Source organism: Thalia democratica, chromosome 1 (genome assembly GCF_965202585.1).
Source record: "Thalia democratica chromosome 1, ktThaDemo2.hap1.1, whole genome shotgun sequence".
In the NCBI taxonomy this organism is placed as follows: Eukaryota; Metazoa; Chordata; class Thaliacea; order Salpida; family Salpidae; genus Thalia; species Thalia democratica.
The window spans coordinates 14,469,830-14,482,485 of NC_139165.1; the positions used below are offsets into that span (position 1 = coordinate 14,469,830).

At 22.1% G+C, this 12,656-nt stretch overlaps 1 protein-coding gene across 1 annotated transcript; it reads left to right on the forward strand.

Moving 5' to 3' along the window:
* Nucleotides 1–2,150: 2,150 nt before the first annotated feature.
* Nucleotides 2,151–8,763, forward strand: LOC145834190 (kelch-like protein 6). The gene is made up of 3 exons (XM_082941567.1): nt 2,151–2,425; nt 2,492–3,011; nt 8,677–8,763. The coding sequence occupies exons 1-3, from the start codon at nt 2,151–2,153 to the stop codon at nt 8,761–8,763; spliced, it is 882 nt and encodes a 293-aa protein (XP_082797693.1).
* The last annotated feature ends 3,893 nt before the right edge of the window (nt 8,764–12,656 follow it).

The window sequence follows — 12,656 nt, forward strand, 5'->3', positions numbered from 1 at the left end:
AAATAACTAAATGAAATTAATTTAAAATTAACTATATAACTAGTTTTTACATTCTATAAGTTTAAATTAAAGCAATTGAATACCTTTAAATTTAACACTTATTGATAAAATAGTTGTGGTTGTATAAAATGACAAAAATTATTTTATTTATATTAGATTTTTATCGTATTTAAACATACACTCCGTATAATACTGATGAAACTTATTTGGTAATCTATATATAATAGCAATTATAATTTATAGATTAAACTAGCGTTTGCAGTTTTTAACAAACTACGTCAAAAGTAGCAACGTTCTTTTATTTAATATTTTCCAATTTTTATTCTATTTTGTTTATTTAAATTGTATTCAAGTTTTTTTTTGACCAGTTAATTAGTTTTTTTAATATTTTCTTTAGACGTATTAGATCTTATTTTTGTTGCAGAATTTATTATTCTTAGACTTATAATTTTAGTTATTTTACAATTCTTTATAATTTTGCTTGAAAAAGTTATAAAAAATTACTATAGTTCGTTTTAAAATTATAATCAAAGTAGTTACATAACTTTCTAATGATAAAACCATTCAAACAAAAGTCTAAAAATTAGTTAAGTAAAAAAACTTTTAATCATGTTCTAGTGGATTATAAATTGAAAAGGTCATGTTAGTCCATAAAAAGCTACAAAAAGCTTATATACAAATTCAAGTAAATAAAACGAGCGTTTATTGTTTTACACTAATGACGTCACAAATTACAATAATTACTATGTTTTTGTCACTAGTTAATGAACTTTATATTTTTTAGAATTATTATTTTCTCAGAAATAAGTATTCAATTCTTATTCAAACATTTTTTCATATTTCAAAATATACTAAATGTTTGTTTTCAAAAGTATGTCACAAGTTGCAAATTCATGATTTCATATTGATTATTAATTTTATTCTAAACTATAAGATTATTAGTTTTAAAAGCATTTTTATAAAATTAACAACTTTGTAAAAGGTTTAAAGTTTTATAATTATACTTCCTTGCTCTACTTTTTACCAAGGCAATATGTTAAATACTAATCTAAATTGTAGCATTTAAATTTTAATGCGACCAAAAAACTATATTCTATTAAAAATCATTATACACAAGAGCTTAATAAAGTATTTTATGAAAGCTCGCATATATAATAAAGCTAATTTATTGTAAATTTAACTTTTAAAACTAACTTAATATCAATTTTTTTTATTTTAAAAGTTAATATTACATATTTAATTTTTTCAATAAAAGCAATTGTTTAAATTTTATTCAATTTGTCAATATATCTAAATTAAGTAAGCAAAAATAATCTAAAATAAATTTATAAATATAAAACACCAATTTAAAAAGATTTTGTTATGATAGTTTTAATATTAATAATTTTTGAAAAGCTTTAAGACACATCATAACATTAGTAACTTTAAACTTTTAATTTTATCCAAAAAATTTATACACTAGGACTTCTTTATACGGACTTTGAGATGTGTTCAAGAAGAAGGCTACTTTATATCACTTTTCTTATACTTGATGAAAAACTTTAACCGCACTGGAGCTTAATATGTAAAAACTATATTTTTTAAGAAAATGTTCTAAAGTATATAATTTAATAAGGTGTTAAAAAAAAAGCTAGTTATCTGTAATAAAAAAAAGTTAGTTTAATTTAAATTATAATATTTAATAACAAAAACTCAGCTTAAAATAACAATGAAAATGTTTCTAACTCAAAAAAAATACTATATGTTATTTTATTTGTTATTCACAATTTAAACCACTAATTATAGTTACTGTGAAATCTACTCAATGATATTATTCTAAACAAAGGTTATTAGTCTACACATAACTATAAATTTTGATTTAAGTTAGTGAATATCTAAATTTCACTAACAAACAGTAAAATTAAGTTAAAGGTTAAGTTTAGTTTTTATGTAGTTAACCAAAACGTACATTAAAAAATATATGAATTTATCAATAGTTTAGATTTTAGTTCTTGAAAAAAAGTTACATTTTAAAGATAAACGATAAAAATAAAGTTAAGACTTTAAATTCATATTAGTACAAATTTGAAATAACAGAAAATGTAATCAAATTATTAAAATTTATAAAATTTTTGGTTATTAAGGTTTAAAATAGTTTTCATTTTACAAATATGATCTTACCTAGTCGAGGTTTACCTTCAGCTTTGTATGAAAACCGTTTTTGCAATCAGGATGAATTTGATATTGTTTTGTGTGGAGGAAGAAAAAGAAATTATGATGCTACAAATGAGGTCATTAAACTAAACGGTCCTAAATTTCAAACTCCTTACAAATTGACTCCTATGTTAACACCTAGGTCTTCCGGCAGAATAGCTGTTATTGGTTCTGATATTTATGTACTTGGTGGCAATGATGAAAATTATGATTGGACATCTTCTTTTGAAATGTATTCTTCAGAGACAAAACAATGGAAAAGATTAACATCTTTTTTAAATAAAACAACTCATTACAGTGTTTGTTTGTTTATAAAACGTGTATATGCAGTTGGTGGGTACATTAAAAAATCTAGATACACAAATGATTGTTATAAGTATGAGATAAAAGACAATAAGTGGTATCAAGTAGCAAGCTTACAAACAAAAAGAAGTCATTCAGCTTGTACAGTTTTTGAAGGTAAAATTGTAGATACTGGAGGTTTTAGTAAAAAATGTACTTTGAAATCAGTCGAGTCATATGATCATCATGAAAACAAATGGACATTTTTATCTGATATGAATGCAGTTAAAAGTAACCATTCTGCAATTAGTATGGGTAACAAAATGTTTGTAATAGATGTAGGCTATTTAGCACGTTCTGAAGTGTATGACAATAATTCTAGAAAATTTACATTGCTTAATCTTAAACGACCAGAAGGTCAATTTACCAATTCTTTCTTTAAAACACTTCGTATCAGTAACAAATTGATCATATTTGATGACGTAGCTTATAGAAGTCCTGAGTTGTATGTGTACAACGTCGATAAGAATAAATGGGTTTCTGAAAACAATCTACTGGAAGATAATTTTATTTTTGCAAATTATTTTTGTTTTGAAAAACTTCCTAGGCTATAACAAAAACCTCTAAAACGCATAAATATTTTTAAACAAAGATTTTTAATTTAAGTTTCGTAATATAATTGACAACTGAGTTCATTTTTATTTTCATCTTGAAGTTATTTTTGTATTCTATGAATGTAATTTTGTTGTAATAAAAACGCATTATTAGTATATACCTTTTTTTTATCGTAGTGTTCGTGCTAAACTTAAATCAATTTTTTTCTTACTACTTCTAATCGAGAAAACACTTTTATGTAAAACACCTAAACAATATTTGTTGATTAAAAGTATTATTATTTTTTGTATAGAAAAGAAGTGAAATAATTCAAAATATTTTCCTTAGACGTTTTTCTATTAAAAATTTAGATTTGGCCCAAAATCAAAATGTAGTATATTACACTATCATTTGCCTTGGCCATTTTCTAGATAAAAAATTGATAAAAGGAAAAAAAAAGTTAATAAGAATGTGAATTACATCAAACTAAATTAAAATAAAATAATTTAATTAAATTTGTTGTATATTCACATTCTTATTAACTTTTTTTTTCCTTTTATCAATTTTTTATCTAGGAAATGGCCAAGGCAAATGATAGTGTAATATACTACATTTTGATTTTGTGCCAAATCGTAAAAGATATTAACATTATTTATAAAATAACTATTTAAGAGTTTTAATAACATGCAAACTAAGGGAAATCAAAAAAAAAATTAAAAAAAAATATTTATTTTTGGTTCTAATACCATTTGATGAAAAAAAACGAAAAAAAACCTTTATTTTTGGAGGGACCCCATGAAATAATTCCAACACCAAATTAAATAATTTTTTTATTTAAAATTAAAGGCAAAGGTGCGTTCTCTAAAATAAAAAAAAATTTTAGATAGCTTTTAAGATAAGGAAAATAATTGACATTAAAGTTTTATGTTTTTTGAAAAATTAATAAATTTTCCTATAACAATAACTTTATGCTCGTTGATATTTTCTGTTGCAATTCTAAGTTACTATAGTGACGTCAAATGAGTTGCAACAATTTTTGTAATATGATATTCACACAAATTAAACTTTGTTTTTTTTTTTTATGTGCTTGCTTTTGTCTTTAATATTTGATTTTTCTTTCTTTTTTTTTAGACTAAGATTTGCAAGCCACTAAATACATATTACTAAAAATAGATCTTATCAGTATTGACTGAATTTAAATATCAAATATATTTTATGTTGTTTATAACATTTTATGTTGTTTATAACATTTATATATCCTTATAAGTTTTAATGTATAATTTTTCTTGTTCATTATAGTATAGTTAACTATAAAATTAACTGAATTTAGCTTAAACCAATAAGAAAAGCGAAGTTTATATACCAAATACAGTCATTTAATTATGAGAAAACTATAAGATTGTTATATTTAAAATAAAATATATCAACTTCAAACTGGAAATCTAATAGTTTAAGTTACTTAAACCACAATCTCGTGGATTTAAAACTGTTTTAGAAGAAACGTATCAAAAGTAAGTTAGACATAAGCTAATTATTTTTAGAATAAATTAAGTAGGTGCTGTTAAGTACCAATGACGTCACAAGCTGCAATTTAACATTTTTTTATTTTTTCTCTTATATTATCATTTTTTAGAATTTTTAAATTAATTTAGTTGTTTGAATTTTATATTAGTATCTATAAATCATTTATGGAATAATTTAGAAATAAAGATTCAATATGTTTAAAGCGACTATTTCTAAGTTATGTCACAAACTGAAAAGTGGTGGATCTACTGTTTGATACTTATTACAAATTGTTAAAATTATAATAAACTGAAAATTTATTTTAGTAATATTCTACAAAGTAACTTTATCTACAAAAATTTCATTAGTATTTTTTTTTGATTTGATTTTTTTAACTTAGAAAATGTAACAAGATTTTATTTTAGATATAATTTTTTAATTGTACTCTGTACTTTACTGTTTATTGAATTGTTTTATTAAATACATTAAAAAATACTTTTCATTTAACTCAATAGATACAAAAAAAACAGTACTATATGACAAAAGCTTTACCTTTTTTAAAAATAAATGGTATAAAGCAAAGTAAGACTAAGTAGAATAAAATTATTTGAAATTTTTTGAAAAAATTATAAACACTTTATTTTTTAACTAGTTTTTATTAAACTTATTTGACGTCAGTCAAAAAATGCAACAGTTTTTTGGCAATGTAAAATGCGACACTTTTTTGTTTGCTTTTTTTATTTTCAGGTCAAAAGTTTGCAACTTTTTCGTACTGTATATACTTTTTAAACACCTTAAAATAAAAACAATTTATAAAATTAAGTGTGAAATCAGCTTAAAACTCTTTTAATACTAAAAATATTTTGCATTCAGTCTAACAAGTTGTTACAGTAAACAAAATTATATTTATAAAACAGTATTATTTTTACTATAATTGAAAAATGATTATTTGCTTGCTTTTTATTTTACAAGTACATTCATTTGTTTATAACTTTTTCAAGTGAAAAGGGGCTAAAAACATATACAATTAAGAGTAAAAAAATAACATGTATAAACTAAATTAAAGTTAAAAATTAAACTTTTCAGGCTTTAAAAAAATGTAAAATTTTTACCCCACAAAAAAAAAGTAAATAATTTCGTAAATACTCTAATTTAAAACAGTAAGGCTTTAAAAGCTAACCGAGAAAAACCAAAAAACTGTCCCACTTGCAAATACATTTTTCACTAAACAAAAAAGTATGGGTCAATTGCTCAACATATTTAGTTGTATAGCTAAAAAAGGAAGCTAAGTTTTCTTCTTATAAAAGCAAAAATGCAAAAATTGTGCATTATGTTGTAGGCACAGCAATTAGAACTACTTTGTAGAAGAAAATAATTGCATAAAAACAGATAAAAACAGAATAATAGACATAAAATCAAAACTAACTATAAAATTTATGCAATGTAATCTGCTCGATGTTCCAAATGCAAGGATATTTATGTACGCCAGACTAAAAGTAGTTTTAATGTGAGATGGAACATATAAATAACTGCAAAAAAATCCCAACTAAAATATAGCTCGATTGGTTAAGGAGAAAAATCTGCCTTATTTAAACACTACTTTAAAATCATCATAGTTTTTTTTTATAAACAAAAGTTATATTTGAGAGTTATTTTTTGATTCACTACATAAAGTGATTGAATATATTTAACTAAAGTTTTTTTTATATCATCATCATAAGCAATTATCATCATGACAAATTATCTTAAATATTTTAAAAGATTTCGGTCTGGTTTTTATTAATTAGATTTTGATTTTAGGTTTATGAGCTCAAATTGCTTTTCTTAACCATTAAAAAAAAAGAATTTTACCTAATTCTTAATTAAACAAGCATAACCAGAGCATTATCATAACATTATTAAATGATAAAAACATATTTTTTGTAACACATATATAATACCAAAGTGTAAAACTTAATTTACATGAGTTCATTATTATTAGTTTATGACCACATTTGAGTGGTTTAAAACAAATGGAATTTTTAACTCGAAGAGCAATATTTTCTGCAAATAAGTTACTTATAAGATGATAAAAGTAAAACAAGAATTTTGAAACACTGTACCAATGACGTCACAAGGTGAAAAATAAAAATTGATGTTTTTGTTACTAATTGCCACATTTTATGCAGTTTAAACACAAAAAATTGTATTAAAACAAGTTTGAGTTCATTTGAATATATACGTTATAATTGCAAATGTATTAAATAATTGTTTAATGAACGAATTATAAAATTATTATTTTACTCTTTTATTTTTATTAGTATTTATTTTAAATTTATTTCTGAAACTAATATATACACTTATGAAAAAAACTTTTTTTATGAAACAAACTATACTAACAAAAACCTTTTTAAGAGTTCAAGTTAAGCACTCAAGTTTTTTTCTAACAAAATAATTTATTAAGAACTGATATGAATTATTGTAGTTTAAATTGTAACTTAATCACTAATTTTTTTTTTCGACTATAAATCATTTTAGAGTAAAAGTATATAAAATAATAAAAATGTCTGCATATTTGCTAAAATAGTATAACCATATTTTGTTTTAACGACTAACTTTATCTTAAAGTAATTATTACTAACAAAATAAACATTAAGTATTTTAACTATTCAACTAAATGCCATTATTATAATTTTCTTTAGTTGGTCACCCAATTAACCATTTACTTTTTAACAGTGTAAAAAACAGATAAAGAAAAAAAGTCAATTTAAGATGAAAATTCATCCATTTAAAAATATTTACTGAAAATTTCAGGCACTTTAGTTAATTTAAATCTACTAAACTAAAGTTAAGAAACCACGAGCGTTTTAAAAAATTAAAAAAAATATTTTTTTTAAGTTCAATAGACTTTTTTTTATTACCTATGTTAGTTTTTATAATAGTATTTAATTCTTGGAAAAGACTACTCAAAAAAAGTATCTTTTTAAGTATTTAATTTAAGAATATAAAATATTATGTACTAGTGATTATTAATTACGCATTTTTTTGCTGTTTTCAAAGTAATTACTCGAAAAGAAAAAAATGTTTACCCACTCATCCAAACAAAGATCAAAAACACTAAAGCTTAAGAAGCTTTAATAAACCAATTTTACTGACATTAAAATGAATTCTAAACAATTCCCAATCACTGTGAAAGTTATCAACATATTAAAACTAGTAAATACTAAAATAGGTATGATATATACAAGAATATATACAAATTGATGTTTGCTGTTTTGTTTCAATTACGTCATAAGTAGCAAAATGATTTTGTTGTTTTTAATTCCCCTTTTTTATATTATATAAAAATAAAGTTACATATCAAAATATCAATTTTATTTAATTTTCTGTGCTATGTTTATTTTATAGTTTGATTTGTGTTGAACAGTTAGTGTTATGAGTAAATAAAAAAAGATGATTATGCTGTTTTATTTGTAATATTATATAATTACTTTAATTAGGTTATAAGTATTAAAACTTTATGGAGTGTTTTCCACTTTTAAAAAGATAAAAACTATATTTTTTCAGTTTCACAATTGTGCTTGTGTGTTTTACTGTTCAATAAGGGTTTCTGCTACTTACTAATCTAATAATATTATTTGAACTAAACTGTTAAAAGGAAAGTATTATATATCGGCCAGAGGTTTACCTATTTAAATAAAATGGTTAAAAACAAGTGTAAATTATATGAAACTTCTAGAAATGTTTTGAAATTAAAGTTTATGTAAACCTTAAAGTTTTTGTCTAAAATACCTTCAAGTTGGTATAGTGACAAAACTCTAATGAAAAATTAACCATAATCATAAGTATTTATAAAGTACAACGACAAACTTGAAATTAAAATATAAGAATAAATTGTAATTAGTGATTGATGTGTTAACTATTTTATAGATCATTAAAATGAGTTGGTCACGATAAATACCAGAACTAAATATAGTTTAGTTCAAGGTCCGGGTATATTAAGTCAACTAGACTAAAAAAATGGTTTAAGATCTTTATAACTTATAAAACTTCTAAAATATCTTTATATTTGTAGAAATTAACAAACCATTTATTTTTGTACAACTATATAATACTGATTGTCAGGCAAACAGCAATCAGGTAGCAGGAGAAGACTTCACCGATGTTTTCTTTGACTGTGCTAAAAAACAGAACAGTTGTTCGAAACCATAATCATAATTATTCACACAACAGTGTAAAATTTATTTATTTTTCTTTTAGTTACCACATTCAAGTGATAAGATATAAATAAATGGTAAGTTTGTTGGGATTAAATTATGCAAATAGCTTATATATAGTTATAAGGTAAATAATTGTCTGTTGTTTTATACCGATGACGTCACAAATTGCAATAAAAGTTATGTTTTTGTTACTAACTTTTATGCATTACTAATGCATCTTGTGCATTAAAACATTAAACTTTTACTAAAAGTTTATGTAAAATTAAACTTTTAATTTATCTAACTCAAATTATTAAAAGACATAAGAAAAAAAAAACGATTAGTTTTTTTTTGGATTTTTCGTTATTGTCAAGTAAAGATTTAATAGAATTTAAAGTAATATTTTTTGCTACTTTACGTTTAGGTTTAACTTTAAAATCCTTATTTGTAAATGTTTCTTTAACAAAATTATTTAATTTCTTTTGTAAATAAAAAAAGCAAAGAAATTACATTTTATTTTAGAAATGATACAATTTTTGTTCATAATTTAACAAAAACCTTATTTTTATCAAAATCGGTTTAAAGTATCTTAATTAAAGTTGGTGATAACATCTTTCAATATAAAAAAAATACATTTTTCTTTCTAAATAAAGGTTTCCAAAAAAAAATGTAAAATTCGGTTCAATTGATTTTTCATAATTACATTCTAGTGGTTTTCAAATTGTTTATAAAAAAGAAGGCAGAATTTACAATTAGCTTGAATTTAAAACTCTTTTATCTTATACATGCGTTTGCTGTTTGTAGCAAACTACGTCACGAAGCAAATTAATTTTATTGTGATTAATTGTAAATTTTACTTATTACCTTATTTTACTTTATTTAAACTTATATCCTATAACAAAATAATTATTTTAATTCTTATTCAAAACGTGTGTTATACTTGAAATATGTTTAAATAAATAATAAACAAAAAGTAAAATATATATATATATATCAAAAGTAAAAAAATATTGTACCTTTTTTTTATTTCATTAGTATTAACTATTTCTTATGAAATTTAGAATTATAATTGTTTAAGTTTTTTACTTAAAAATTATGTTTATTGATAAATATTCAAATTATACAGAGTTTTACGTTGTATTTGAAGTATGTAAGTGACGCACCATTATTTAAACAACAAAGATTCACTGCATATTCTTTAATATAATACTTTAAAGACAGATATCAATTGCATACTTATGAGCCTCTTTTTGTTGTTTTGCAAAGCCACCATATTGTGCTTAATAATTTGTAAATTTAGATTTAATACAAAAACAATTGATAACATGGTTTAAATAATATTTAAAGAATTCTGATGTTCAAAGAATACTTTTTATAAATACACAATTAATCAGCATTTTACATTTGTGTTTTTTACTTTTTTTTTAAAAACCGACACTAAAAACCAGTTTAAAATTTCTATAAATAAAAACAAACCTGAATCAGTTTTGGTAAAAAAATACAGCTAAATTATATTTTTGGACATCAGTAACTATCAATATTTTTTTTTTAAATCACTCGGAAAATTATACTACTTTGAGCTTTAACTTAAAAACCTAATCATATGTATACTGTCCACTTTTATTATACATATATAAACGTATGCACATTACTACTACGGTTTCAACTGCTTAATGATTTTTGAAAATATTTAAGTGCATATGAAAAATTCCAAATACTAAAACCTAGAAAAAAACGTTTTAAGAAGTTTTATTTAAACGTTTGTACTAGTTATTAAATTTTTAAATGGATATGAACGCCAAACTCGGTAATAATTTTTTTAATGAAATTTTATAGCCAACTCCGATTTGATCAAAGAACAACATGGAAAAGTCAGTTAATTTTTCGAAATTCAGATTGGTTTTAAACAAAAACTTTTATATTGTTGCTTTAGGCATTTACGTTACAACAAACCTTTGAATTCGAGTTTTCTAAATTAAATTAATAAATGGTTTTTTAACTATCGCTCATTACAAACAAAAGCTGAGTGTTTAGAATTTTCATTAGAAGATATTTTAGTGTAGGTTATAAACTTTAGTTAGAAAATAAAGGCTCGTTTAACAAAATAAAGTCGAAGCTTTAGTTTTATTAAATTGATCAAACTAATATATTGAATAGTATCTTTAATTTTTTAAATGAACTAGGAATAAATTTATAAAGAATATTTTATAAATTTTTCACATAATTTTAGATTTCAACAGTGTAAATTTAAAGAGTTCAATATAGTAATTTGTGGTTAGTTAGCCATAAAATAGTTAACAGATCTTATATAATAATTTGTCGACTTCTGATTTGTAGCTGATGATTTATTTTAATATTAAACATTAGTCTGCTATTGTACTTTATAAAAACAAAATGGTCTATTATTAATTGCAAATATGTTTCAACAATTTTCTTCAGTATGTTACAATTGTTACAAAATAAAGAAAGTATTTAACTTATGTAGCCTTACAATTGCATCAGAAACAAGTTAATCAAGCAGAATAAAAAAGTGATCAAAATTCTAAACAAACAATTAAGCATAACATAAGACCTCTAATTAACTAAACAAGGATATCAAATGATCAAATTCTCTCTGTTTACAATTTTTGTTCAATTTTATTTTTTAAATTCTATTAGTTTAGGATAGCTTAATATTCTACTTATTTTTTTGTCTTTAGGTTTATGTAAACAATAACTACCTATAAAATAATGTAAATAAAACTGAACATCCATTAAAACTAAATTAGGCCAAACAATGGTACTTTTACATTTTTACATTAAGAACTTCTTATAAAAATGTAATTAACTTCTACTTTTATCCCATAATGGTGGTATTAGAGTAATTAAAAGTCTACTGTGTTAATCAACGTTAACAAAAAATATACAAACAACTAACATATATATATCGAATTGTAAAACTAGTGTTTGCTGTTTTTAAATGAGTTACGTCACAAGTGACAAAACAGTGAGCTGTTTTGTTATTAGCTTCTGCATAATTATTATTTAAAAGCTTTATTTGTATTGGTGTAGAATTATTTTTTCATACTTACTATAATTTTGTATCTTAATAGGTATTCATATAAAACTTTACAACGTATAATTGTTAGCTTTGTCTGTTTGACAAATCATTAATATTTTGTCAAACTTATTTTCTTTGTAGTTCTAAAACAAAATTTTACAAAATCGTTAGTCAGTAAATTTAAAACCACATTTAAAATTTAATTACAATTTATTTACAAAAGCTAAAAGTATTTGAATATTTTGTTTACAATACAGTTACTATGTAACAAACAGAAATTTACCGTAGAAAGCAAACATTTTTATATGTTTAATTATTTTATTTTACCACACTGCAGAGGGGTTTTCAAATCGTTCTGTTAATGAAATTAGCAAAAAACTAAAACGACCGTTATTCTTTGTACAGCTTTTAAAGTTTATAACTTTGCTTTTTCAACTGAAAATTAAAGACAAAAACAGCTTCTAAAAACAGTTTTAGTTAAAGTTTTAAGTTTTATAGTTGTATTTTCTTGCTCTAATCATTACCAAGGCTATCTGTTAAATACTGATCTTAACTTTAGTAATTAGATAGTACTTAAACTATACTTAATTAAAAGTCATTTATAGAACTTAAAACTTAAAAAAGTCTTTTATTAAAACTCGGTTATGTAATAAAATCATTGTAAGTTTTATTTTAAAACATTCTTAGTCTCAATTTTTTATTTTATAAATAAGCATTTAATATTTAAGTTATTCAAATAAAAGTCATTTTTTTATTTAAAAAATCACTATATCTTATTATATAAAGCACAAATAATATAAAAACAATTTATAAATATATAACACTTATTTTTATATTTTAATAATTAAAAAGATTAAGTTTTTATT

Excerpts from the sequence above, each read along its gene's own strand:
- LOC145834190 (XM_082941567.1), top strand. The coding sequence starts at position 2,151 with ATGATCTTACCTAGTCGAGGTTTACCTTCAGCTTTGTATGAAAACCGT. Across the intron at positions 2,426-2,491 it reads TGGACATCTTCTTTTGAAAT|TGTTTGTTTGTTTATAAAAC; the intron begins GTATTCTTCAGA and ends AACTCATTACAG. Across the intron at positions 3,012-8,676 it reads ACGTCGATAAGAATAAATGG|GCAAACAGCAATCAGGTAGC; the intron begins GTTTCTGAAAAC and ends ACTGATTGTCAG.